Raw genomic sequence first — 25,888 nt, 5'->3', positions numbered from 1 at the left:
ACCCTAATGTTTGACCCTAATGCCAATTATGGTCTTTTGAAAGGCATTGGCCATTGGGTTAAATTCAAAGTGGACCTGAATTAAGAAAAAGCCCAATTCTGATAAATTAACCTAAACCCAAACACCTAAATATATTTAGCTAGGGCCCTAATCCTTTTGAGTTGAGCTTTGTGCACAGTCCAAATAATTCCAAGTGTAAAAATCACATTCTCGACTCATGTAAAAACATAATCTAATCCGATTCCGTCCATTACTTTTCAATATGCTTTTTAAGTATTTTTTCCTCATATCAAGTAATCACTGAATCCAACTCCCCACCACTATTTTTTAATTTATTATTTTTTAATATGCTTTTAATCACCGTTCATAAATATGAGTTACGATTTATAGATAACTCTACACATGTAAACAGCAAATAAAAATGTATTGACAAATATCAAACAAAAGGGTAATGAAAGTAAACCCCAATCCATAAATAATCTTGTAAGTTTCATGCATCATAGTACTGCACCAATTCAAAAGTTTAGCCTTGGATTTTCAAGAAGCCATTGAAGCAATTATTTGGAGTAACAATATAAGCAGTCAAAATTTGTATTCCAGGAAAATGTCTTCTCGTAATCAATAAATAATCAGATGCTCAAAATAAACAATTTTTGAGATGAGAATAGAAAGTTCCCTGATTTTGTGGGATGCTATAAGTACACTGGTAACTCAAATACCATTATTTTCTTATACTCTTGAGCTGGAAAAGTGAGCCTTCTGAACTTTGTCCAAATAAATGTGAAAACTACACTTGACAACAGAAAAAATCAACGATACTCCAAAACAACTATGCCGAGGAGTGAAGCAGAATTTCCGAGGTACGGGAAAACCCAATTGCCTGAATGACAGGCTTTAAGTGTTGCCTCAACGGTGCCGGACACCTATATCAAGTCCAAAATTCTATGATGCACCAGAGAAGGTAAGCCAAAAGCCAGTTTTTGCCCGATCATGATCAAACTTCTTCAGTATATAGCAGTAGTTAAGCTGTTCCAGAATGGAGGAAAAATCATGTTAGCTACAAAATGCCAGTCCCAAGACTTGTCAAACGTAATGAACAAAATGGAAAGCAAGAAGCCAAAATTAAATGTAATCGGTCCCATTTGAACTGGAGTGCTAACATAGAAATCTACTCAATCCCACCATATCTTTTCTCATCAAGAAACTTAACACATTCAAAACAGTTGAAAAAAGCAAAAGGACTAAAACGACATTGACTCCCTTAACAACCAGAGTCAGAGATCTATCACGGTTTGCAATCTTTGAGTAGTGTCTATATGAAGTGTGGAATTCAGGGAGAAACAAATCCTACCCAATAAGATTATCAAAAATCTTCGATCAATCAGGGAATACAAAAGTCCTAGTTAGATTATCAATAAGATTATACAAAAAAAAATATAGAAAATAAAACATCTCAAAAGCTCTCAATAGCTTAGATTGAAAATAATTGGAGAGAGAGAGAGAGCAAACCTCCATGCGGAATAAACTTGTAGGGACAACAAGTCCAACTCCTACAGAACTTCGGAGTGAATCTACAAACTTCTGAACAGAGAAATTTCGATACTCATTCTCTGTTAACTTGGCAACATTACCAGTACATGCAAAAACATGAGCATGGATTCCTTTTTCTCTAAACCACCTAAATGGAAGATCAAAAGACAGGTCTGCCAAAGCAGTAACAGCAAGGTCTCCTCCAAGAAAATCTACTCCAGAAGGATCAGCGTTTTCATCATTAACCTGTCTTCTTGGCTCTGTTGGACCCAATCCCCTTGTCTTAAATCCCCATAATGCCGTTGGCCCTCCAACAGTGCAAACTGGAGATATGTTGCCACCTAAGAAGAATCTCTCTGGCAGGGATGATGGCCTACTCAAGAACCCATTTCCCCATGGAAAGACAACACCACCAGAAATCCCAAAATTAAGAGCCGCACGATAAAATCCAAGAGGAACAGCGTAACGAAGATCAAATTCCTGTCATATATGGAAAGAAAACTAAAGTGAATAAACAGAAAAAAATGACAAAACAAAGAATAAAACAGCAATTCTACCACACAAGTACAAATGCATGATTGTGAGACAAAAAAAATAAAAAAGAATGCTTCTAAAAACTTCAAAAAGAAATGCAGCAAAAAAGGTGGGGCAAAAGAAAAGCACATGTAATACACACCTGCCGCAAAAATCTTAAGCTCCGACTATCAGGTGCAAGGCCACCAATCTGAGTGGTAGAAACAAAAGCATAACCCCGGGTTGGCCTCAGAGTTGAATTTCTCCTATCAAATTTAAATGTATACTTCAAAGAAGAAAGTAAATTATGTCCAAGCTGCCTCCTTATGGACCTTGATGACATTTGTGATGGATCAGTCAACATTCGCCATGCAAGGTTGTATGCCACATCATGATGTGTAGTAGAAAACAGGCCAAGAGAGAGGCCCAAAGATCGCTCTTTGTAAGAAGAAAACTTCAGCCAATCTTGGGATAGTAAGAATGCTCGTGCTGTGACAGGAGTTACCAGTCCTTTGAATCTGGGCAAATACAAGCCAGCACTTACCTCTGCAGAGTGATCACAGCCGTATGCCAATGAACCATCCCAAAGATCCCCATAACCAAACGGATTTTTGTACTTGAGCGATCCTTCCACCGTAGAAGATCTAGCCTATAACAGCATTGTACAATTTTAGAAAACAACACTTGAGATAGTATGCTTATAAATTCACAAAAATGAGGGATCAAAGGGCATAAGCAACAGAACTTTCCATGTCAAAGTCAGTGTAAATATTACAATCACATATACTTGTTTATAGTTACATGTAATGACCAAATCATAACTAAACTAACTCTGTAAGCAGGTAGAGTGCCATGGAATATCTAAGCAAATCTGTGTATGAAGCATGGCACAAATTTTACTCATACACAACAAAATCCTGCAAATCATACTTGACAGTTAAAAATATTTGGGAGGTAGAATTGCATATATGCAGCTTTATTCAATAGATATCATAAAGATCAATTCTTAAGCCATGCGAATCCTGTAACTCGCGACATTCTACATATTAGAATACAGCTTTCACGATACAAATTTTCAGCACAAAATCTAATAGCGCATTTTCATTTCAGCATATCAAATTCAAACTATTTATTCGCATTCCAACTTTTCGTGAACTCCATTTAACTCATGTCTACAAAAACCACATCGCAACAGTTTTCCGCTAAATTTCTCAGCAACCAAACATACAAAAATGGAACAATCAAATTACAGAGAAGTAAACATTCAAAAATCAGCTGAAAAAAATGGTTTACCTCTGCTTTCGTATAAGCTCCAATCTGTCCCGAAAGCGGGCTCGCTGTCTCGACAACCTCGATAATCACGTTAGCAGTTCCGGGCAGTTCCGGCGGGCCCGAATCGAGCGTGATTTTCACTGAATCGAAAACTTCAAGCGCTTGGAGCCGCAAATTCACCAATTGTGACGCTTTTAAGAGCTCTTGCATTGAGCCGACGCTCTTCAACTCCTCGGTCTCGGCTTCAATGATGTGGTCCTTAGTTTTCGTGTTCCCTTTGATGATCACGTCGTGGACTCGGAGGGAAACGGGACCGCTCTGCATTCGCTGTAGCAGCGAGTCCATTTTGAGTTTCTCCGCACGGAATCGAGCCTCCCGTGCTTGCGGTTTAGGGCGGTTCGGTTCTCCGAATACGTCGTCGCTTTGGTTCTCATCATCTTCGAGCTCGCTTTCGTCGTCTTCGTCTTCTTCTTCTTCTTCGATGTCATTGGTTTTGAAAGGTTTTGGGCGTTCAGGGTCGGGTTTCGAATTAGGTGGAGTCGAGTCGGGTTTCGGATCCGGGTTTGACATTGTAAACGGAAAAGGAGAATAACCAACCTGCGACTTCGTAGAACTGTGAAGCGAGGAAGAGGGTGGCGGTGCTGAGGTTTTAGATGCTAAAGTGTACTCCAGGGATGTTGTTTTTGCTAAGATACCCCCTTACTCTTTTGTATTTCCTTTTTGTTCACAAATATTTTTTTTTTGTGGATTGAGTCATTTTAAAGTTATGAACTACACACGATTGTAAACAATTGCAAGTTATCAGAATTTAATTGCAAATAAGAGATGAATTATTAGTTATTGGTAAATAATTGATGATTATTGTTAAAAAAATTGGTATGTTTGATAAATAATTGAAAATTTTCAAATTAATGGATTTTATATTTTTAATGATTTAATTTTTTTTCAATATGTTTGATAATTTATTTTAAAAACCATTAAAATGAAAATTTTTCAATGAAAGTGTTAAGAATTTTAAGTAATCATTCAATCATTATTATTTAAAAAATTACTAATTTATTTTAAGTTTTTCAATTGAAATATCTCTAAATTTCTTCGATTTCTTTATCTAATTTCAAGTATAGCACGCCTCTTCTTATTAAATTTGTGAATTTCGATTTGTTTCTGTATTTTTTAAGTTTATTTTGGACATTTTATATCCCTTTTCAAAGAATTTGATTGGCATTGAGCAAATTGGTGTTATGTATGAAAATTATTTGATATTTAAACTAGATTTTAACAAATTCATTAGGAGATTGTTTCATTTTGATGTACTTTAATTTATTTTTATGAAAAAAGAAGATTTATTTGACATTTTTAAATAAATGGAGAGATTTGTCTAACCGTGCAATTACCTTTAGGCTATTCGTTATGAATCTAGAATTTCATTTACTCATTTTTTATTATTTCCGCTTTCGATTAATTTTTTATATGAAATTATTTATCACTCTTCATGAATTCATAAAATCAAGGTGAATTACTAAATGAGCTCTTTCATTGTCTTATTTTCTTAAAAATAAGTTAATGGATCGATTTAATCCGAATTTGAAACTTTTAAATTATTAAAACTTAAAAGTAAGATTATAGGATTAAAGAAACATAGGCGTAATTTCACTAAACATGATAATATTTAAAAATTATAAATTTAGTGATCATGCAAATTATAAAAAAAAATTGAATATTTTCTTTATTAGAAATTGGATCAATGCTTCATTTAAAAAGAAAAAGAAAAGGGCTGTAACCTACTATATAATCAATAAGAAAAAGGAAAGAACGGCAGTGATATCAACACGTGTCACTCGGTCATTAATCATTCCTCTTCTAAAGGACCCATGATTCAGATCCGAGATCCAATACGGAACCGACCCGATTGGTGCCATAACATAAATTCAAAAGATCACAGCCCGAAACCTTTTTCCATTGGCAAACTCCATTTTCCACTCTCGATCTGTCCAAAGAAAGAAAAATGGCAGAGAAGAACGAGACAATGTACAGCAATGTCTTCTCTTCAGTAATATCCGAGATCAAATCTTACTCCGGCAAAGACCCTCTTCTCCCATGGCTTCGGTACTCTCTCTCTCGATTAGCTTCTTTTCTTTTTTCTTTTGATGTTCAAATCATTTACATGAACTCAAACTTTTTTTCACAGAGGGATTAAGAAAATGAAAGCGTCACTTCCACCTGAGATTTTGAACGAGAAGCTACCTCGATTTTTGCAGAAATGCACCCAAACATTCGAATCCGATCGCCGTTACCGTAACGATTTACGGTACCTCCGCGTTTGGTTACAGTTGGTAACTTACTGACTAACGAATGCATTCTTCATTTTTCATTTGTTTGGAAACTTATAATTATTTGGTTTCTGGGTTGGTTTGTTTTGGTGAGCAGATGGATTTTGTGGATGAACCGAGGTTGCTGCTGAGAAGAATGGAGATGAATCACATAGGGACAAAACGGTCTTTGTACTACCAGGCATATGCTCTTTACTATGAGAAGATCAAGAAATTTGATGAGGCTGAGACAATGTACCATTTGGGTGTTCAAAAGTAAGTTTTCTTCAGTTTGCTAGCAGCTTTTGATAATTAATATGAATAATCTGTCAATCCAATTGTTTTGCTAAGTGTGGAAGCTTGTTTTTGAAACATGTAACTAATCATGGATATTAAGCTTAGTTTATGTACTTACTGATTTCACCTTCTTATTACTTGATTATACTTAAAGTTTAGGTGTTTTGGTGAGATCAATTGGTCATACTTCAGTCTGTGCAATTTTTCTAACTCAACCGCAACAAATGTTTCAATTCCAACATTGCATGAAATATGTAATTATTGATGTTGCATGCGTTTTGGAAACTCAAACTAGTGCTTGATTTAGTTCTATCATTTGTTGAAAAGCCTTGCAGAACCAGTTGATGAGTTGCAAAAATCATATGAGCAATTCCTGAATCGAATGGAGAGACATAGGAAGAAGAAAATCCAGGTAACCCTTTTGTTTGCTTACCTAGTGTGCTTGTTTTCATTGTCTTTTTCCCACAGTCTGACTGTGCTGCTGGTGTGCTGCAGCGCCAGGAAGGGAAAACTGCTAGGAGGCCTCTCCAATGCAGCCAGTCAAAAGAAAACAGTGAAGGCATATGCATAGTTGAGGATAAGCATAAGAGGTCTTCAGCATTACATGATGGTATATCGAAGAAGAGAGCTTTAACGGAAAGAGAGTTGGATGAACCAAGGAGAATTCGGAATGATGATACGGTTGTGGTGAAGTTTGTTGATACCGCTATTGTTGGTAAATCTGAGGCAGAAGATGCCTGCCATCATGGACTGGTGGATCCTACAATAAACATGAAGGAGGCAATGAATGCAATTAACAGCATGTTTCGAGAGCCTTTGGAGACAGCTCCTATTGGGAGGAGATCACACCGAAGGCAACAGAAAGAAGATTGTAGTTTGAACTCTGGATTTAGGGTGTTTGATGAAAATTTGGATAGTGGAATCAACTCATCAATTCAACCTGAGGAAAAGGGGCAAAAGGGTAAAGCTCGAACTTGTCAGGCTCAGGAGGATTCATTTAAAATATATGTTGATGATGAAGAAGATAGTGAGGCTGGGGAAGGAAATGATGAGAAAGATAACTTAGAACAGATTGAGGTTCAAAATTCGAAAGGGGATTCTGTGTCATCTGCTTCACATCTAAATATGTTTGTGTTTCCCTGTCCTAATGATTCACCTGAAAGTTCAGATGATGTTGATGCACAAAGTTTGCGACGACCAAAGCTTAGAGAGGATACAGTGGTTCACAGATTTGTTGGTTCGACCATTTCAGATGAGCCAGTGGTAGAAAACGTTTGCCACCATGGCTTAGTCGATCCCACCATTAACTTGAAGGAGGCTATGCAAGATATCAACAGCATGTTTGGGAAGCCAATAGATTTTGTAAGGGCAAAGAGAAAGAAGCAGGAAAAAGCCCCAGTTAATAAGAATCAAGATGTTGGTGGGTTTTCTATACTTCCTGATGATGAATTGGAAAATCAAGAACACCTGCCCACTTCAAAATCATCCGCCAAGTTAAGTGATTGTGATTTATTTGAGCCAACTGTGTTTACAAAAGAAGCACTGGATGATATAAATAAGATGTTTGGAATGCCACTGGACTTCTAGAAGAAAGAAAGTTTGGATAGATTGCCATGGTGGATTTGCCTGAGCCTTTATCCTGACCTGGCACATGTATTTGAGATGTAACAACCATGGAGTAGATGGAATTTCCATCTTGTTTCTTCGTGTGACAATTTTTTGAAATGTACCCCATTTCCTATTTACTTTGATTTCTGTTGGAGCTCAACCCAATGTAAATTCCATCATGCTTGAGAATCATACACAAAAAACTGAAAAATTGCGGCAGCAAAAACAGCATGCTGCGTGGCAGCAGAGTTCAATTTATTCAAGAAATAGAACGATTTACCAATATAAACTGATCAGAAAAAACAAGAATCCAAATCAAAATGAAAACTTAATCCAGGTCGAAAGATGATCAGCAGCGACATTAATAGTTGGTTGGGGCAGGGCAATGAGCTGGTCGGAAAGCCAAGGGACCTGCAGCATAGACCACAACCTCGTAATCCTTTCGGTCCAGTCTCTTGTTTTCGTAACGAAGTGGAGAGCCATTGAGCCCGTAGTTAACGTTAGACAGGAGGTTGCAGTTCTCGAGAGGTGATGAAACGAGCTTGACTCGGCAAGATTGGAGGGGATGGTCCAAGACAGGATGGCTCATTTGGAACCCTTTGAGCTCAGCAAAGAAGTAGCCGTTCCCGTCTGTTTCAAAAGCCTTGTAGAAGCTAACTTGGTCCATGTCGTTTCTGCATATGACACTAACTTTAGCTGAAGCGATCGGTTCTGCTTTCGACAAGGACCATGATCCATAGTTATCACAGCTCTGGCAGTAGACCACTCCTTCCACAACTACCTCAGTTTTCTTCCCTTGCGGGTTGTCTCCATAAGCAGCAGCTATGGAGGGGAAGGCCAGAGGGAGCAGCAACAGCGATGAGATAAAAACCGCCAGGTGCCCGCTAGCCATTTTGCAGGGATATCGGCCTGGAGCTGGGAGAGAAGATTAACGTTAAAAAGCTATGTGAATTGCAGGATGGAGGGGCACTGCCATTGGGTGGTATATATAGGGAAAGTTTTGAAGGACGTGGAGGCTACTAAGTATAGTCAACCTTCTCTTATTGCATTGTCTATTTGTTTACGTGAAGGCCACTTTCCCATCAACAATGAAATACAATCACATCCAAAGCCTTAGCCTTGGAAAATTGGGCGGTGCCTAAACTTAGGCTTTCAAACTTCATATATAGTGGCTTACCCTAGGGGTTGGCGACATTTTGAAGTCTGTCTGGAAATCAATGGAATTGGTTGTTGGGTAAGTTTTTAGAGTTCGAAATGTATGATTCCTTTGAAAATCCCTTTTTCCGATTCTAATTTCGGGTGAATTCCACTTATAATCTTCGTGATTTTAAGTTTTTTCACATAATATTTTGTAATTTTTGTTTCTACTCTTTCCTTTGTACAATTCACAGTTGCAATGGATTAGTCTAAAATGCTTGGCAAAGAAAGACTGCAGGATTGGGCAACAAATTGATTCTGCATTGCAACAGAGAAGGTAACAATGAACAAATAGAAATCAAGCAGCTTGCAATTATGCTTTCCTTCTTCTTCTTTTTATGAATTTTCACACTGAAAACCAAAAACAAGGAAAATTTCCCGGATTTCCTCTCTATCTCAAATATATACAACAAACTTTCCATTTCTCTAGAAGTAAATACAACCAGTGCTGGTTTACGGGCAAACTTATTCTTTTCGCCTCTCCACCAGCAGCAGACAGAGAAAACATCCAAGTCCCATACTTACAACCTCAACTTCATCCCCCTAGCTTGCTTCGGCAGACATAATCTCGAGCTCTGCCCACCAAAGAGGAGAAAGTTTTGGGATTGCACTATCAGGTGGGATTGCAGTGGTCTCTCGCAATCTTGCACTGACTTCTTTCATATCTGGTCTACGTCTAGGTTCAGGGTGGACACAAGATTTTATGACCTTCCCGATTTCCTCGAGCTGATCCCTGTCGAAAGAGTTTAGAGTTGGATCAACCATCTCTCGGAGGGCTTGCTCCCTTCTCAAATAGTCTGATGCCCAGTCTTCAAGCGAACCGTTATCCACCAAGTAAGGCATCCTACCCGTTACTATTTCAAATAACAATACGCCAAAGGTATAAACATTGCTTTCCAGGCTTGATAGTGGTGGATCTTCAAGGTTTTTTCTGTCTGCTTCCCTCTCTGCTGCAGTTATCTCATTCCAGAAACAGGGGTCTGAGATTTTGGCTGCATAGTCTTCTGTTAGATTGACAGCCGAGGAGGACAGGTTGTTGTGGGGAATGGGTGGGTTCAGCTGGTGCATATGCTCAAGGCAGTAAGCCATGCCCATTATGATTCTCAACCTCGTTGCCCAGTCCAAGTGCTCGGATTCTTTAACTGCAATATCAAGTAAAAGATAACAATGTTTAATTTCAATGCTGAACACCAAAGGAAAAGGTAAATGACAAATGTTTACAAAGAATGAAAAAAAATATTGTTGCTTGTTCAAGTGAAGAAGCATATGACCTTCTAATGCCAGGTTATGTAGCAAACTAAGCTATGCATAATTCAAATTCAAAATTGCAAGATGAGGTTCCTTTCTCTATGAGAAAGTCCAACAACTTGGACAGATAAGAGGACTGAACAAGTCTTTTTGCCACTATTTTAAAATGGTGAAACTACAAAGATGATACAAGATATTAATGAAATTGACAATAAACATCATATTGTGAACAATTTTTGTTTTTTCTGGAAGGCAAATATTGTGAACAAATTAGTACAACTGACTCAGCTCCAGATGATATGCTCAAAGTAGCAGAATTTGGATCCCCACCCCCCACAAAGGCAGAAAAACAGAAACTGATAAGTTGGTAACAAGCAACATTATCTGGTTTCTGCACCATAGGACTTGCTTTAACAGAAGAGATGCAAAAATAGGTGACACTTACATTGACTAAGGTCATCAGGGTAAATGAATTGTTATAGAATATACATGTATATACCAAAAACAACAATTAGCCACTTACTGTGTAAATGCTCAAAGAGTGTCCCATTTGGAGCATACTCAAAAACCATCATCCTAGTAAAAGGCTCCTCTTCCTCACAATAACCGAGAAGGTTGACAAAATTTTTGTGGTTCACTTTTGATAATGTGTCGATCTGAAACCATAAACTTAGAAACAGTTAGGGAGAGACCATAACAAAACATCAAGCATGTGTATCTAGATGGAAATTTTCAGTATAATACCTTCTTCCTGAACTGTGTTTCTAAAGGCTTTGACCAATCTTTGGCAGATTTCACTGGGACAGAGGCCACAGCTATTTCGACCCCATTAGACAATGTCCCTTTGTACACAGTGCCAATTGTTGAAGAACCAATCACATTGCTGAAATCTTCACAGGCTCCTTCGAGCTCAGATCTCTTCAGCTTTGGTACACCTGAAACGCAAGTAATTAATCATCTATGATGAATATTCTAGATGATGAGTATTACAATACAACTGCCTTAAGTTGTATTGCAATCATTAATATGTCTGAAATCAAGAAAGATTTTAAATTTTAATCTACTGCCTAATTTTGTAGCGGAGCAGAAGAATTACCAGTTACAAATGCTTTCTGAAGCTGTCCGCTTAGCCCTGTTGCCCAAGGTTTCACAGTAGATACCTTAGAAGTTTTAAAGAGATAGGCACCAATGATTATTATGAGAAGAAATATGGCACTCCCTATGGCTCCAGCTATTATTCTAGGCCGATGATTTGAATTAGCATGAGAACTTGTAGGTTTGCTTCCTGGGGAGGATGGAGCAGAAGCATTAGGTGATACTGTATTATTTTCTGATGGAGCAGGAACTTGAGCAGAAGAACGTTGTTTATGAGGATTGTCTCTGTTATAAGGACTATCTGGGGAAGTTTCAGCAGATGCAGGATGAGGTCCAATTTGAGGTCCCTGAGGCTGAGGAGGTATGTTTGAAAAGCTGAAAGATGGTGAAAGGGCAGCTGCTGCTAGCAGAAGTCTCCTCTGCACTGCATCGTCAGATTGGCCAATGTTCCTAGCGAAGATATAAAGAAAGATCAACTAAGAACAAATGGTCATAAAGAAACTGCCAATGGAAAATTACACTAGAAAGAAAAAACACAAAATAATAAGTAAAGGTTGAAAATTTTTCATGACAATTACATCTGAAAATATGATGCAACTAAACTTGTTCAGGATTGCTTATTTCTATTCTTTTGACATATTAGAACTAGCCATATGAGAATGACTTGTAATCAAATATACTAACATACCATGTGCTGAATCTTTTCTTGCAGGATGATTTAGCTGCGTTAGATAGTTGGTTTTCATCCACTTGAGTTTCCGAAAGCTTCTGAAGTTCGGCAATCTCGGGAGACAAACTACTGATCAGAAGCTCATTATCGTCCAGTAAACTGCAACGTAGGCAGAAAATCAATTCATTATACTAGATGAGGGAGACGGAAAAAACCTCCAGAAAATGAGAACCAAATGGTTTTGACAGCATCGACTTACAGGATCATCAGCGACAGATTGCTGCCAAGTTCAGGTGGAACTGGTCCACTGAAGTTATTGTATCCCAAGTCCAGCACCTCTAATTTCTTCAGTTCTCCAATCTCTTCAGGAATGATCCCAGTAAACAAATTGTTTCGCAGAATACTACAGGGAAACAATGGCTTCAGAAGGATGGATCGAAGAAAGTAGATCCGGGTAAACTTAAAAGAGATTATCAAGCAACCATCTAAGAAAGCATGTTTTCATATTTTTTATATCAACAAGCAGATAATGAAGTTGCAGCCACTTACATAGATTTAATGTGAATTAGAGTTCCAAGCTCAGGTGCCAATGTTCCTTCAAGACAAAGATCTTTCAAGTTCCTGCATTTTTATTCATTCCATCCATCAAATTTTGGAACAAATTAAAGGAAATGAGCCATCAATTTGCCTGAATTCAAGTCTCAAAAATAACATTAAAATTCTTTTAATATTCTCAAAAGAGGTAACAAAGATTTCCAAAGGCTCGAAATTTGAATTATTTGTCCTTTATTTTCTCAGCAACCAAACAGTAGACACCAAAAAAGGGTAGAAAACATATCATTAGAGCAAGAAAAAATAAGAAAGAGAAAAGGGAAAGAAAAAGAAAAAACTTACAGAACAACAACTTTGCCATCAGAGCACTCGACACCAAACCAAGAACAATGGTCAAATAGTCCATCTTCTTCCTTCCAATCCGAAAAAGCACCAAACGGATCATTCACAACTCTTTCTCTAAATCTTAACAACGCCAATCCTACATATCCATTACCAAACATCTATTTTCCTCCACTTTCCCAAGAAACAAACAAAAACCAAAACTTGAAATAGAAAAAAAAAAAAAAAACTTACCTTCTTCATTCAACGACCGACAAACCAAACTTTGACATAACAAAAACAACACAACACCAACTCCAAACTCTTGTCTTAATCTTACAAACTTCCAGTTCTTGTTCGTCATCGTTTTCTTCTTCTGATCAAAAGCTTAATTTCTCTCTGAGAGAGCTTAAACTCAAAAAAAAAAAAAACCGGAAACTTTTCACTGATTTGGAAGAGAACACGCAGCTGAGTCAGAGCTGAATCCAACACGAAACCATCGAATTTAGACTTCAGATAAGTATTCCTCGTTTTCCTTTTTGCTTGTTGGCTTTGAAAACGCGTACACTCAAAAAGACTGAACTGGATCCTTTTTATCTCTCTCTACCTATTCAAATTTCGGTTTCTTTCATTTTTTAACCGCGGTTAAAAAAAGAGTTAACTGTTATATTTTCAGTTTATAAAATTAACTTAATTTATTTACCCTTGAACGTAGTTTTCGTTGGCGAGTGAAGCCAAACCCCTTGGATTCGGCGGCGGTAAAACAGTGACGTGAAGTAGTAGGCCATGCCGGCTGGGAAGATTGATAAAGAAACAAAGGAAAGATAAAAAAAGGTGGCAATTATGGACTGAGTCGTCTGCCTTTTTTTGGAAAGCTAGGGGTGGCGGGGGGGTTGGCGTGGGGTCCATGCTGACTTGGCATATACTTCGTTGCAAATTAATGTTTTTTCTAAAAATTAATTATTAATTAGGTGAGCTTGAGTTACTTCCTCGATACTTCCTACACGGTGACTTGGATTGGCTCAAAAATTAATTCCATGACTCTTTGTACGTCGTAGTATAATTAATTCGTCTTTTCATTAAAAAATTACTCAAAATTTTAAATTTTAAATTTAACTCAAATTATTTATCTATTTGGTAAATAATTAAATAACATTTCATTCAAACTACAGGTGACAGAGAGAAAGAGGTCTAGTAAAGGGTCTACAATCTAAAAGTTTTAAATTTTTATAATATATTTTATTTTTTAAAATTTTATTTTTATAAATATTAACTTTTTAATATAATTATTTATAAATATTTTTTTTTATAATCACAAAATTTTAATTTCGTCATTACAATTGATTGACATATTCGAATTGAAATTTAAAAAATTTTCTTAATTTAACCTAGTGTATTATTTTAATCCAAAAGGAGCAATAATATTGACAATATTTTCCTTTTCCAAATACCATCAAATATATTTATGATATTTAGATTTTTCTTGTGATAAAAAAATAAAATTTAAAAAAAAATGAAAAAGCAGACCCAAAAAGGAAGTTAAGAAGGACAATGAATAAATAATTGAATGTAGAGTTATAGTCCACACGCTTGTTGTATCCAGAAAGTAAAGATACAATGAGTTGGAAGCATGGGTCAGGTCATGTGGGCATGGGTCCGGTCATGAGGGCGTGGGCAAGACGGCGTTGCTGCCAACATTTTTTTTTTTTTCAAATTATTTCCTTTTTTTTTAATTTTTCTTCATCCTAATCCAAGCAACAAAGATTTTGTTCCAAGAACCTTCCTTAAATTTGATTCTCAATTTTCAATCTCTTCTTTTTTTTTTATTTTGGATATTCATATTTCGAATAACAATTGAGTCTATACTTGTCATCCAATTTCTGAATATTTAAATTAAAAAACTTTATATTAATCGAGCAGTATTATTTATTCTTACAAAGTTTTTTCTCAATTTAAATTTTAATAGGTTGAAGTTGCAAAAGTGAGAAGAGGTAAGTCTTACTCTTTTCTTTGGCATTTGAAGCCCAATCATTTTATTTATTTGACTTTTGTTTATAATTATCCCATCAAAATCACTAAAACGGTTTTCTATAATTATTCAAAAATTTTAAAAAATAACATAAATGAAAATAAAAAGAAAAACCCGATTTCACTGTCGAATCATAAATAAAAAAATTTATTTAGAGAACAAAAAGTTTTTTATATCTTATTTTTGCAAATTATTGGAGATCATATATATGTTTCTGTTATTCTTTCAAATAATTTGGTAACAAAATGTTCCAAGGTCCCCAAAATCATTATCAAGATTTAGGAGAGATTGAATAATATATTGTAATATTATGTGTGGAATATGTTTAAAGATTTCATAAAATTTTCATTACCCACATGGTCATCATCAACTCATTAATTGTATTCTTATGATATCAGGGTTTGAAGCAATGGGCATTGACTTTTCATAATATTTTAGTGGTTTTTTACATATCACACTATATTTTTGTATTATTTCTTATCATTTACTATATCATACATACTCGATAGATGAAAAATTCCAATACGTATTTTTTTTCAAAATTTTTTAATTTTTCTAGTGTTTGAACTCGAATTTAAATATACAAATTCTACAAAAAAACAAGTGATCATGGAAAGAATATCTCATAATTGAAATTTGTGTTGTAATTATAATTATACATCTATTTCTTTTCCAATTAACACCTTCAAAGAGCTTTCGTAATTATTAATTATTATCATGTCATTATGTAGGTAATATATATATACATATATATGATGTTGATCAAGGGTAAAGCATGTAGTGCCAGCATTGCTTTTGAAAAACTTTGCTGCTTATGTTGGCAAAAGCAAGACGGTGGCGACGTAAAAGCTTGTTTATTTCTATAGTTTTGAACTTTCCTTATTCATACCAATTTCAAAGACTTCACACTGTTAAAAAAAATTACCAATTTATTTATTAACTTAATTTAAAGAGAAAAGGTCCTAAATATACACATATTTTTGGTTTTAACCCTTCAAACATTTTTGTTAAAAACAAAATATGTTACTATATATATTATTGTTTACCATTGGCACAGTATTTTTTATACATAATTGATAATCAAATATAATTGTGATTATATCATGTCAAAATTTTGTAAAATCATTAACGAGATTAGTAAAGTTTAATATGCTTTTGGACCCTAATTAATTAAACTTTTTGATATAGAAATTGACAATTAATGACTAATATAGGCTTAGGATTATGATGATCATACATTATTGGACATCATATAATTAGTTGAAACCTTTTTTAGATAATTTTTTTTTGATAAAAAAGTCAATTTGTCAAAAGAAAATTAAGAAATTATGTCATATAATTAGTTGACACTTTTTTTTTCTTTTGAGAAATAATTTTTGACACATACGAAAATTCTCATAGTTTGGATCTAAAATCTCATATTTTAAAGGAAAATAATTATAGGTGGTCCAAAAATAGTGAATACCCTTTTGGGATTTGATTTTTCAACTTTAATTCAAAACCCAAAACATGAAAATTAATTGTGATGGATATAATTTATGCCGAGCTGATTTTGTCGTGGAGCAAAACTTGTTCACCAGTCATTGTTTTATGAAATACGGTCTTTATCATGAATTAAATTTACAACTCATCTTTAACGAGATATAATTTTATCACTATATATTTTTTTATTTTGACTCAAAAATATTCACAAATTAACGATGAAAAAATATATTCTATTAGAAAAACAAAGGAATAAGACAAAACTATATATCTTCTTGACATTTATTCTGGAAAATATAAGAAGAAAAGGTCAGAGCATGAAAGAGAAATGATATTGTTATATTTAGAGTAATGAAAGTGGCATTAGTCTCTATCATTGATTAGTAGTAGTCCGCCTCTTATTTTGTCGCATAACCCATTTTCTACAACAGCTACTAATACCGGTCAAAATCGTTTTCTACGTTCTTGCATTTTCTAATCGAATATTATTTTTTTACCCTTAATTTGTGATTATTTTGAATCAAATTAAAAATATAATAACTAATTTAATCGATCATCTTAAATAAAATATTAAATTTAGACTCTATCGGATGAAATTAATTAAAAAGCCTGGGATTTGTAATTAATTAACCTAGCTGATGTAGATAAACTAAGATAAAAAGTTAAGTGTTTCTTGCTTGTGGGAAGATCATATACGTACACTACACATAATTGGTAGTAAAGTTCAGTGCCCTAACTTAATCTAGGGATTTAATTTACCATTTTAAATAGTTAAAATTTGAATTTTTTTTAGTGCTGTATGACATATATTTAATTAAAATTTTAGCATCAGAGAAAAACCCAAATAATGGAAATTTTCCGAGACAGAAATTCATTGAAAAACCTAGAAAAAGGAATTTTTATATATATATATATATATATTAATTAATTATTGGCCGACCATTTTGATGTGATAAATGAAGTGATAAAAGTCATGTGGCACAAACTGAATGCATACATTTTTTTGAGAGCAAATTTTTGGTTCAGCTTTCAAAGAAAGAAAAGGGGAAAGAAAAAAAAAATAAAAACAGATTGAGTGTAAAAAAGGGAATGATTGAATGAGTCAATGAAATAGTTTGGTATTGCTTGGCTGGATTCTTTAGTGTGTCACATGCTTATAGCTCCAAGTCAATGAATAGACGTAAATACTCTTTGATATTTATTTATTATTTTATTTTCCCATAATAATGAGCTCATCAAATATTTCTTCCTGGCTCTTAAAAAGAATGAATGGCTAGCTCATGGTTGGACCACCACCCCCACAAACCAACACAACCACACCCCCCCAATCATCTGCCAATCATGGCCCTTTCTCATTGCAAGGTGGTGGGATCTCCATATCCATAATTCTCATGTGGGTTTTGTTGCCTGGTGTCCATAAATAATTCAGTTTTCATCAAAGAATAGCATAGAGAGAATTTCAACTAACATGAGCTCCAATTTTTTTAGTTATTTATGAAGCATAATTGATATATATATTAATTTTGATAGACTTTTAATAGTTTACTCCAAATTATCTTTTTTTTTAATTTCTTTTATTAATTTAAAAAATAAAATGTAGAAATTACTCTATTTTTATATAATTTATATTTATTTAAATCGTTTTGGGTACCAGCACATAAACTTATAATAAAAATAAAGCTTTTTAAGGTAAAAAAGGTTTGGGCATATATAAATATTAGATAAAATCCTAAATGATCATTTTAAACACGTGTTTAGAGGATAAGGATGCAATGGATTCATATTATTCACTTCTGTTTTAATTCTTTCCTACTCAAAAACAATGTGCACTTTCCTTAAAACCAAGAGAAAAACTCATTTGTTGACAAAGTAAAAGGGTTTTACTGTTAAAACTAAAAGCTTGAGCTGTGGGCATCCTTGAAAGAGAAAGGTTCAACAAGTTCAACTATAATCAAAGAAATTAACTACTATGATCCTTTTCATGGAGATGTTGTTGATTAACGGTATAAATTAACAATTTATCTACATACTTAACATGTATCGACTCATTTTTTTTCATATATGTATAAATTCATTATCAATTTCAAGTTATATATTAATATTAAGTAACGTTTTCTCGAACATATTTTCTTTTCAAGATTAGAATTTAAAACTACAACGAAAGAAGAAAAAACAAATTAGAATGCATCCATCATTATCAATGGAGGAATTTGTGTTGCACATGGTTTACCTAGACCTTTAAGGGATGGATGACTTGGGTTTTGTGGAAAGAAAGGGCACCTATAGTTTTATTTCTCACCAACCAATTGCAATTTGATGATATCGCTATCGTTTTCAATAAAAGAAAAAAGAAGGAAAATTGGTTTAAAAAAATTGTTTTAAATGCTTGTTTAGTTTGATTTTTTAAATTTATTTATCTTTTAAAAGTAGAAGTAAGATTAAATAGGATTTTTGAAAAAACTCTTATAATTCTTTTTAAAGAACAAAATTAAAAAAAAACTAAAGAAAAGGTTCAAATAGAAGCTTTCTCTCTCTTTTTTTTAAATATATCAATTTTTCATAAATACTTCTTTTTCCCAATCAATCTCCTTTTCTCTCTCGCTTTCTACAAATCATTTTTTTTCAATGTAAAATCATGATTTCCCTATCCTCTATCTCTTTATAAAGACTATTAGAAAAAAAATAAAAGACCTAACAACAAAATAACAAACTTTAAGATTTTTTTGTTTTTATAAAGATTAAAAGAAAAAAAAAACTCAAAATTTAAAGCTACATTCAGGTACTATTTAATTTTTTTTTTTCACTCAAAAAATTTAATACTATTACTACTATATAAGTTTGAGAGTTGTTTTTTTTTTTTTTAATTTCTTTGATTTTTAACTTCTGAAATTATATATAAACTTAAAATAGACTTGTTTCGCTTTAGTTTATTAATTAAGTAATTAAAGATAGCATGAATGTAGTAATTTTAATTAAAATTAAAGCTTATATAATTTATTTTACCAAACAACTTACCAAACAGTTTTAATTTAATTTTAAAAATTATTTTTATAATAAAAATTTTATAAAAATTTTTAAACTAAAAAAAATTAAACCAAACAAATTCTAAATATTTTTATAATTGAAATTTGAAGTTTATAAGCCCATTCTCAGTCACCAATAAGGGCCCAGGTTGGATTTGGTGTAGCCCATTGGGAACGTGAAGTCCAAGAGCCTAACCCAGTTAATCCCCCCACAAAATATAAAGAAAAAGAAATATTTCTAATGGCTTTGAATCAAGCCTCTCCAATGATTTAAGTAGATGAAGTCTCATTAGAATTTTTAGTTCTTTGCAATTTGGATTTAGCTTTAAGTGGGAAATTCTGTGTACAGTGAACAGAAAATTGCACGGTAATGTAGGAAGAGATTGGGCAGATTATAGAAGGTGGGGGGGAGTGAATAAAACGCACCGTTTTGGGGGCTCAGTTTCTGGCTCTGTGCGAAAGTAGCACCGAACTTTTCATGCAGCTAGGTGTAAGTTTAAGACTTCCCGGATCATACTCGTTGCATCATTTTGCATGCAATTGCGACCCCGCGCAAATCGCTTCTGTGCTATGGCGTCTTTAGTATTCAGCTGCGCACTACGCAGAGTGAAAATAACAAACTCTGTTTCTTTTGCTCTCAACAAAACCAAAACAAAAAGAAAAAGAAAAAGAAAAGAAAACTCTCCCTCTCTCAGAAACTCCATTAACGAAAGCTTCGTTTCTTTGATTTCTCAGTATTTTTTTTCTTTTTAAATTTCAAAAAACAGGAAGGAAAAAAGAAGAAAAACAAAATGTTCTACTCTAGAGAACTCCTTGCTCGCAAAGCTTCTCTTGGCCAAATATGGTGAGCTTTCCTTTTCTCTTAGTCTTTTTCTTTTTGGTTTTATCCATTTTTAACTTCAGTTTTTCTTTGTTTTTAATCTCGTAACATTTGTATTAGTTTGCTGAAATTAATCTGAAAAAGAAATATCTCTCAGATGAAGAACAAGCTATCTCTCTTTCTCTCTCGATGAGAGATCGCCATTAACGAAGCTCCGTTTCTTTTTCTTTTTCGTTTTTTAAGTTTATAAAAGAATGCTGATCTGTTTCTTTTCTTTGTTTTGTTTTTCCATGTTAAACTTAGTTTTTGTTGTGTTTAGGATCTCCATTAACGAGCTCGTTTGTTTTCATGCATGTGTTTGCTCTGTTACTTCGAATTCGCTGAAAGTTCTCTTAAAAAGAACTTTCCGATTTCATTTTAATCTGGATGATAAGTATTCCTTTTACGTTTCATTGTTTAACTTCGATTTTTTTTAAATATCGTAATATTTGTAATATTTTGCTGAAATTTATCTGAAAAAGAATTATCTCTTAGAAGAAGAAAAAGCTATCTCTCTTTCTCTCTCGATGATAGATCGCCATTAACGAAGCTCAGTTTCTTTTCTTTGTTCTATTTTTCCATATAAATCTTTATTTTTTGTTTTGTTTATAATCACAAGCTCATTTGTTTTCATTTATGAATTTGTTCTGTTTATTTGAATTCTTCAAAAGTTTTCTTAGAAAAAAGGAGTTTCTGATTACATTTCGGTCTGGATGTTAAGTATTCCTTTTACGTTTCATTATTAATCTGTTAAATCTCTGTGAAACGTAAATATTTGAAAATGAACTGTCAATTAGTTCTACTTTGAGATTTATTTTCACCTTTATTCGACCCCATTTTTGATAGATTTTCTTTGTAAAAGTAGATCTAATCTCTCTTTTGCTTTTGATGCTCCGTTTTACTTTCCATTACTAGTTTGATCATTTTTTTTTAGTTTTTTTTTTTAAATTAAACGTTCATTTTCAGTGAACTTTTTGTTAATTAAAGCTCCGTTTGGCTTGCTGTTATATAAGCTGGAATAAATAACTATTCTCTGTTGTTTTTTCTTAATTTGGCTCTTTTTTTATTAAGGTTGCTTGGAACTAAGCAGTCGAAGCTCGACCGAAGGAAGGCTAGCAAGCTCGACGTAGCTCAGCTCTGGTTTCTATTTTCCTTTTCAGTTATTGCGATTTCTTCTTTGTTGCCTTATCTTAGCTTGTATTTTAGACGAACTCAGATTCCTTCTTCCTTTCGAGTGTATTTAACAGCGAAGAGATTCTATATCCTCCGGTTCCTATAGCTCTTCGACTCTCCAGCATTCTCATGGGTAAAACAAAATAAATATTAGTATTAGTTTCTATTTTTTCATATGTTTTTAAATAGTTTTCTGAATTTCAAACTCCGTTTTAGTAATTTCACTAATTTTCTCTTTATTCTCTCAAGGTGGAGTTGTAATTCTCTATGAGAAAAAAGTGATGCTCCTTCATGGTAAATAAATTTTGGACCCTCAATTTTTCAAAATCCTTTACTATTTACCGTTTTATTTTACTGTGGTTTTGATGCTGTAGCTTTGTGTTTAACAGATGATGCTAATCGGCTTCTGGTACCAACTTGGAAAGCACTGGATAATTTCCTTTTCATCCTTTTTTTTTGTTCTGTAATTTTCTTCTTCAATTAGTAAATTCGTTTCTGTTGATTAACTGTTTTTGCTAATCGCCTTTGATTTTCCTTTTTTGGTGTGTTTGAGGTTGAACTAAGAAATGCATGGAAGGTGATGGACGAGCCAACTCTACTTCCCAAAACAAGAACAAAAGCCGGGCAAAATCTCTCTTCTGTCAAATTAAAAAAAAAAAAACCATTTGAAGAGATTGGATTTTGGTGTTATTCTGTCTCATTGTCTCCTTTGTGTGCAGGAGAAAAACCATTACTCTACCTGAAAATGAAGACACTAATGTTGGAGAACCTGAAGATGAAGAAACCTCCATGCGGTTTCAACAGAACAATCATAACATGGTAAATTTTTCATAATATAAACTCTCTAAGGTAAGGGTATTTTTTTTTATGGAAGAAACAATACAAAAAAAAAAAACTGTTATAAATGTTTGTTTTACTCTGCCATTAGGTTTGGACAGTTTAAAATACGATGGTTAATTAATATTTTCCCCTGCCCCTGCTGGAGAGAGGTTTGATGGATTTATTATCACTTTGTTATTTGGTTTTTCAAAGAGATATTGAAATAAGGTAAAATAACCTTGTCCTAATTCATGGTGCTTTAACTAAATTTGTTCTGTTTTTCCAAAATTTGGTACTAGGCCTGGTGACTCGTTTCACTGGGGCTTTGGATGCTAATTGGGTGGGCTCGGGGGAAGCCTGAAATGTTACCAAGGGCGGACCTTTTCAAATCTGTTTCCTATACATTAGCACGCACTGCTAAATTGCTAATAATAAGTGTGGACTTTTTCTCATGTTACCACCTTTTGTTCTTCTTCTTGATTTCTTCCTTTTTGCCTTGGGGCACAGACCTGCAGCTATTATTTTCCATTTTTGACAGTTCATGCATTTGTTTCAGTTATTTTGGTTCACCTGTTCCTTTCTTTGGCCAATTCCGCTGTGACTCACCATGTTGAGTCTTCATGTATTTAATCTGTTCACCCTTGATCATTATCAAAATTATGTGAGTGAATTGTTAAGGGAAAATCAGTTCCCCTGAGAAGGAACAACTTAAAATCGAAACATAATCTTATTAGATGCCTCGATCTTTAGCCTAAAGGCCGAGAAAGGTACTATTCTTGTTAGATGCCGGTGGAAGAAAAGTCTGCCACTATGAATGACAGAAAGCAGTTATTAGAATCCTTTGCAATTCCCTTCCGGGCCTAATATTTTGTTACCTTTGATGATATACAGCGACTTGACCAAGTTGATGAATACTATTTTTTCAATGATCCCATGGAGGATAATCTCAACCATGACCACCATCAAGGTTTTTTTTTCACCCCTGAACATTTCCGCTAGATGGTAATTTCGAACATGTACATCAAGCTGAGAATCATACTGCATTATCGACCACTCTTGCTCTCTTTTTTACAGCTGATGATAACGACATCACCTTATTCGATTCATTTCAGCCTAATACACACATTCATGATCAATTTGAAAGGTAACTTTAAAAGCTTAATTCCATAGGGGTGCGCATCTATAGCTGGCAGAGGTTTTAGTTAAGAATTCACAAGGGTGTCTGTGGACTGAATAATTCTCTCAATTTTTCTAACTGCTGTGTCAGATTTGAAGAAGGTGACGGGGAGACGCAACTGAACGTCACTTTAGAGGAGTACATAGAGATTCCAACGACTCCCGTCCCTTCTCCAGCCCAGCAAGATGGGCCTCAAAGAGGTAAGAGTACTGTAATGCCTCAGATGGTCAAGGATAGTGCAAACTTAAACATGCCTGCAGTTTTTGATTGTTTGGGGGAAAGATTTAAGAAATCTGGAAAAAGATATGAAGCTTTACTTAATTTTTAAACCATTTTCGCAGTCCTGCTGAATAATATTTGTAAATGAACCATTCGTATTGATTTTAGATCCAAGTATGCAAACATTGTCATAAATAATTGCTGTTCAACATGAATTTTCTGACCAAACAAGTTTTGAAAGCTTTCCTGTGCATAAATTTATATATAACTGAAAGTTTTCCTAATATCAGTGATCTCTTTGTGTCATTTCAGTTATTTTCCATTTTAGAAAAACTAGGAATGAGAGTGAGCTTGATATTCATGCTAATCTCCTGCAGCTGAAGAAACCCAAGAGCAGCATCTAGAGAACCAATTGGATCAACAACTTAATAAAAACCAAGAAGCCAGAGTAAACAATAATGATTTTTACTAAGAGTTTTGCAAAGAATCAGATGGCAAATACAGCCTGCGCTAATTTTATTCTCCTTGAGAAAACAGGACCAACAGAGGCCAGGGCCAGTAAGACGAAAAGCGAGAAAAGCCAAAGGAATTGCCATAGATGAGGAACAAATTACACTTCCGAACCATGTGTACCTATCCTGGCTTCATGACACTTCAGATATTGTATCAAGACGAGGGAGGAAAAGGGTATGCTCTGCATATTTGCAATTTATCCTATTCATGTTGTGCATAATTGTGTTGCATACCAAGATCACTTAGCCACTAAACTTACCCCACGAGCAAATATTTGTTACACATTATTCTGAACCACACATATCAGAAGCGTTTTGTGCCAAGAAAACAATCATTTCAAGAATCACTTATGCAACATTAGGTTTTTTTGCTATAAATGATGCAGAGGCGCACAAATATCCTGTCTACTTTGAAGATAGCTGAGCTCATGGAGCTCCCATCTACTGTACTAATGGATGATACGTTTGCGAAAGGAAATCAAGACATCCCTTACCCAGCACCACTGTTGGATCTCTGGAAGAAAAGCACTCAACCTCACAATGACTCACCCTCCGGTTAGTATTCACTGCTTCTTGCTTTTTTTAAGTTCTTGAGGAGATAATGAAGGGAAGTTAATCTATATTTATACTGTACACAGTGAGGACCTTACAACCACGACCACCAGAATCATCTCCACCGGATAGAGTGCAGTATGATAATCCAATGGATTATGTAAGTCTCGGAACCAGGTCTTTTAGTTTGCTTCCAGGAAATTCATTTGTAACCCTGTGGTCTGATCGAATTTGGAATGTGAAGCCTTTTGAAGATCTTCACAGTGGAGTTGGTTCCCCTTCTTATGCTGCTACCATAGAGTTACAGCGAACGAGCATGGTAAATAAGGTGACACCATTGGAGACCAATCAGTTTGTCACCCCTGGAAATTCTGGTATGAAACATCTCTCTTTTCTTCTTTTCGGAGACATTGTGTATTAGCTAAGCTTCATGTGCATTTTGCAGGAGATGCAGCAAGATACACCGGAAGCTCGGTATCTGGAGATGGAATCCCCACAAATAACTTAGATGTGAATATTGGAAGGTAAGTAAAAATTCATCTTCCAAAATAGATCAGAAGGTAGACAAAATTTTTATTAAGGAGATGAGCAATGTGTTTGTGATGAACCTATAGGATTGGGTCCAAGAAGAATATTGTGCCATCGACTTCGAAGAACAGTACTGGCAGCCTTGACCCTGTGGTTGAAGTGTTTCGGGAAGCTGATATTGACTACAAGTTATCAAGTCCAGGACCAAAAAACCTGACACCTGATCAAAGTAGAAGAACTCATCGACTTCTATTTTGCCATAACATCTGCATAATCAGTACTGGAATTTGCTTCTTCTATATATATATATTTTTTTCAGATTTATTGGTGGAAACCCAACTTACAATGGAAGTTCCGGCGAATGATCCTCCTGACATAATGACTGAGAACATCAGGAAGTATTTGTTCTTAACATCCATCCGTTTTTTGTTTAAGTTAATAAAAATTAACCTTTGACTTTGTCTGATTCAGCCTAACTTCGGGTCCTTTGTTTAATTGGCTTTGCAGGTATATGAAAGCACATTTTGAAACCCCAGGAGCCCCTCAAGTAGAATCCCTGAACAACTTAGCAGCTGGACTGACTCGAAAAGGAGCAGCTCAGCTCTTCTATCAGACTTGTGGTATACATATATGCAAAAATATGTGATCTATTGTTTTTGAAAGTGTCAAATATAAGCATCTGAATATTGTTTTTGCTTTGCAGTTCTTACTTCTCAAGGTCTCTTAAAAGTGGAACAAAAGGACGCCTTTGGAGACATTCTCATCTCTAAAGGACCAAAGATGTGACACTACAAAAGGTAAGTTAACTGCTGGTTTCGAAAGGAAAAGGATTAATTGGTTAGTTGCTCTTCTCTTTCCTTTTCCTGTGAAACATCGCTTTGAATGTTAATTTTCTTATTTTAA

The 25,888-nt window shown here is 34.5% G+C and overlaps 5 protein-coding genes across 6 annotated transcripts; 2 read left to right on the top strand and 3 right to left on the bottom strand.

Moving 5' to 3' along the window:
• Window positions 1–543: 543 nt before the first annotated feature.
• Window positions 544–3,959, bottom strand: LOC110425145 (Outer membrane OMP85 family protein). The gene is made up of 4 exons (XM_021439963.2): window positions 3,337–3,959; window positions 2,207–2,692; window positions 1,510–2,010; window positions 544–1,026 (listed from the first exon to the last, which is right to left on the bottom strand). Exons 1-4 carry the CDS (start codon window positions 3,883–3,885, stop codon window positions 943–945), a joined length of 1,620 nt encoding a protein of 539 aa, XP_021295638.1. The 5' UTR covers window positions 3,886–3,959; the 3' UTR covers window positions 544–942.
• A 1,261-nt stretch (window positions 3,960–5,220) lies between these two features.
• LOC110424944 (Mad3/BUB1 homology region 1) lies at window positions 5,221–7,672 on the top strand. Its single transcript, XM_021439669.2, has 5 exons — window positions 5,221–5,421; window positions 5,504–5,648; window positions 5,743–5,900; window positions 6,249–6,333; window positions 6,417–7,672. The coding sequence occupies exons 1-5, from the start codon at window positions 5,321–5,323 to the stop codon at window positions 7,506–7,508; spliced, it is 1,581 nt and encodes a 526-aa protein (XP_021295344.1). The 5' UTR covers window positions 5,221–5,320; the 3' UTR covers window positions 7,509–7,672.
• Window positions 7,673–7,733: 61 nt separating this feature from the next.
• On the bottom strand, window positions 7,734–8,506 carry MOP10 (Pollen Ole e 1 allergen and extensin family protein). Its single transcript, XM_021439672.2, has one exon. The coding sequence runs from the start codon at window positions 8,419–8,421 to the stop codon at window positions 7,891–7,893; it is 531 nt and encodes a 176-aa protein (XP_021295347.1). The 5' UTR covers window positions 8,422–8,506; the 3' UTR covers window positions 7,734–7,890.
• Window positions 8,507–9,018: 512 nt separating this feature from the next.
• Window positions 9,019–13,181, bottom strand: LOC110424941 (putative inactive receptor-like protein kinase At3g56050). 2 transcript variants are annotated; one of them, XM_021439665.2, is made up of 9 exons: window positions 12,868–13,181; window positions 12,634–12,772; window positions 12,289–12,360; window positions 11,999–12,142; window positions 11,758–11,898; window positions 11,071–11,519; window positions 10,719–10,909; window positions 10,498–10,630; window positions 9,019–9,868 (listed from the first exon to the last, which is right to left on the bottom strand). In XM_021439665.2, the coding sequence occupies exons 1-9, from the start codon at window positions 12,974–12,976 to the stop codon at window positions 9,270–9,272; spliced, it is 1,977 nt and encodes a 658-aa protein (XP_021295340.1). In that variant the 5' UTR covers window positions 12,977–13,181; the 3' UTR covers window positions 9,019–9,269. The 2 variants fall into 2 exon arrangements, with proteins under 2 accessions (XP_021295340.1, XP_021295341.1); XM_021439666.2 differs by having other exon boundaries at window positions 12,634–12,704.
• Window positions 13,182–19,937: 6,756 nt separating this feature from the next.
• On the top strand, window positions 19,938–25,888 carry SYN1 (Rad21/Rec8-like family protein). The gene is made up of 19 exons (XM_021440360.2): window positions 19,938–19,990; window positions 21,077–21,145; window positions 21,253–21,311; window positions 21,428–21,472; window positions 21,568–21,587; window positions 21,732–21,802; window positions 21,898–21,997; window positions 22,889–22,964; window positions 23,072–23,141; window positions 23,265–23,374; window positions 23,771–23,841; window positions 23,931–24,080; window positions 24,292–24,460; window positions 24,544–24,617; window positions 24,702–24,831; window positions 24,903–24,981; window positions 25,072–25,389; window positions 25,493–25,605; window positions 25,689–25,888. The coding sequence occupies exons 1-19, from the start codon at window positions 19,938–19,940 to the stop codon at window positions 25,769–25,771; spliced, it is 1,860 nt and encodes a 619-aa protein (XP_021296035.1). The 3' UTR covers window positions 25,772–25,888.

This window comes from Theobroma umbraticum, unplaced genomic scaffold (assembly GCF_002168275.2).
Source record: "Theobroma umbraticum cultivar Fairchild unplaced genomic scaffold, ASM216827v3 scaffold_81.0, whole genome shotgun sequence".
NCBI lineage: Eukaryota > Viridiplantae > Streptophyta > Magnoliopsida > Malvales > Malvaceae > Theobroma > Theobroma umbraticum.
This window is presented reverse-complemented; position numbering and strand designations above follow the sequence as displayed.

Coding starts and splice junctions, on each gene's coding strand:
- LOC110425145 (XM_021439963.2), bottom strand. CDS start 3,885: ATGTCAAACCCGGATCCGAAACCCGACTCGACTCCACCTAATTCGAAA. Junction 2,011..2,206: donor GCTTAAGATTTTTGCGGCAG/GTGTGTATTACA, acceptor CATATATGACAG/GAATTTGATCTTCGTTACGC. Junction 1,027..1,509: donor CAAGTTTATTCCGCATGGAG/GTTTGCTCTCTC, acceptor ATTCTGGAACAG/CTTAACTACTGCTATATACT.
- LOC110424944 (XM_021439669.2), top strand. CDS start 5,321: ATGGCAGAGAAGAACGAGACAATGTACAGCAATGTCTTCTCTTCAGTA. Junction 5,422..5,503: donor CCTCTTCTCCCATGGCTTCG/GTACTCTCTCTC, acceptor TTTTTTTCACAG/AGGGATTAAGAAAATGAAAG. Junction 5,901..6,248: donor TACCATTTGGGTGTTCAAAA/GTAAGTTTTCTT, acceptor TTTGTTGAAAAG/CCTTGCAGAACCAGTTGATG.
- MOP10 (XM_021439672.2), bottom strand. CDS start 8,421: ATGGCTAGCGGGCACCTGGCGGTTTTTATCTCATCGCTGTTGCTGCTC.
- LOC110424941 (XM_021439665.2), bottom strand. CDS start 12,976: ATGACGAACAAGAACTGGAAGTTTGTAAGATTAAGACAAGAGTTTGGA. Junction 12,143..12,288: donor CTAATTCACATTAAATCTAT/GTAAGTGGCTGC, acceptor GTTTCCCTGTAG/TATTCTGCGAAACAATTTGT. Junction 10,631..10,718: donor AAACACAGTTCAGGAAGAAG/GTATTATACTGA, acceptor TTATGGTTTCAG/ATCGACACATTATCAAAAGT.
- SYN1 (XM_021440360.2), top strand. CDS start 19,938: ATGTTCTACTCTAGAGAACTCCTTGCTCGCAAAGCTTCTCTTGGCCAA. Junction 19,991..21,076: donor GCTTCTCTTGGCCAAATATG/GTGAGCTTTCCT, acceptor TTTTTTATTAAG/GTTGCTTGGAACTAAGCAGT. Junction 21,146..21,252: donor CTCGACGTAGCTCAGCTCTG/GTTTCTATTTTC, acceptor TGTATTTAACAG/CGAAGAGATTCTATATCCTC.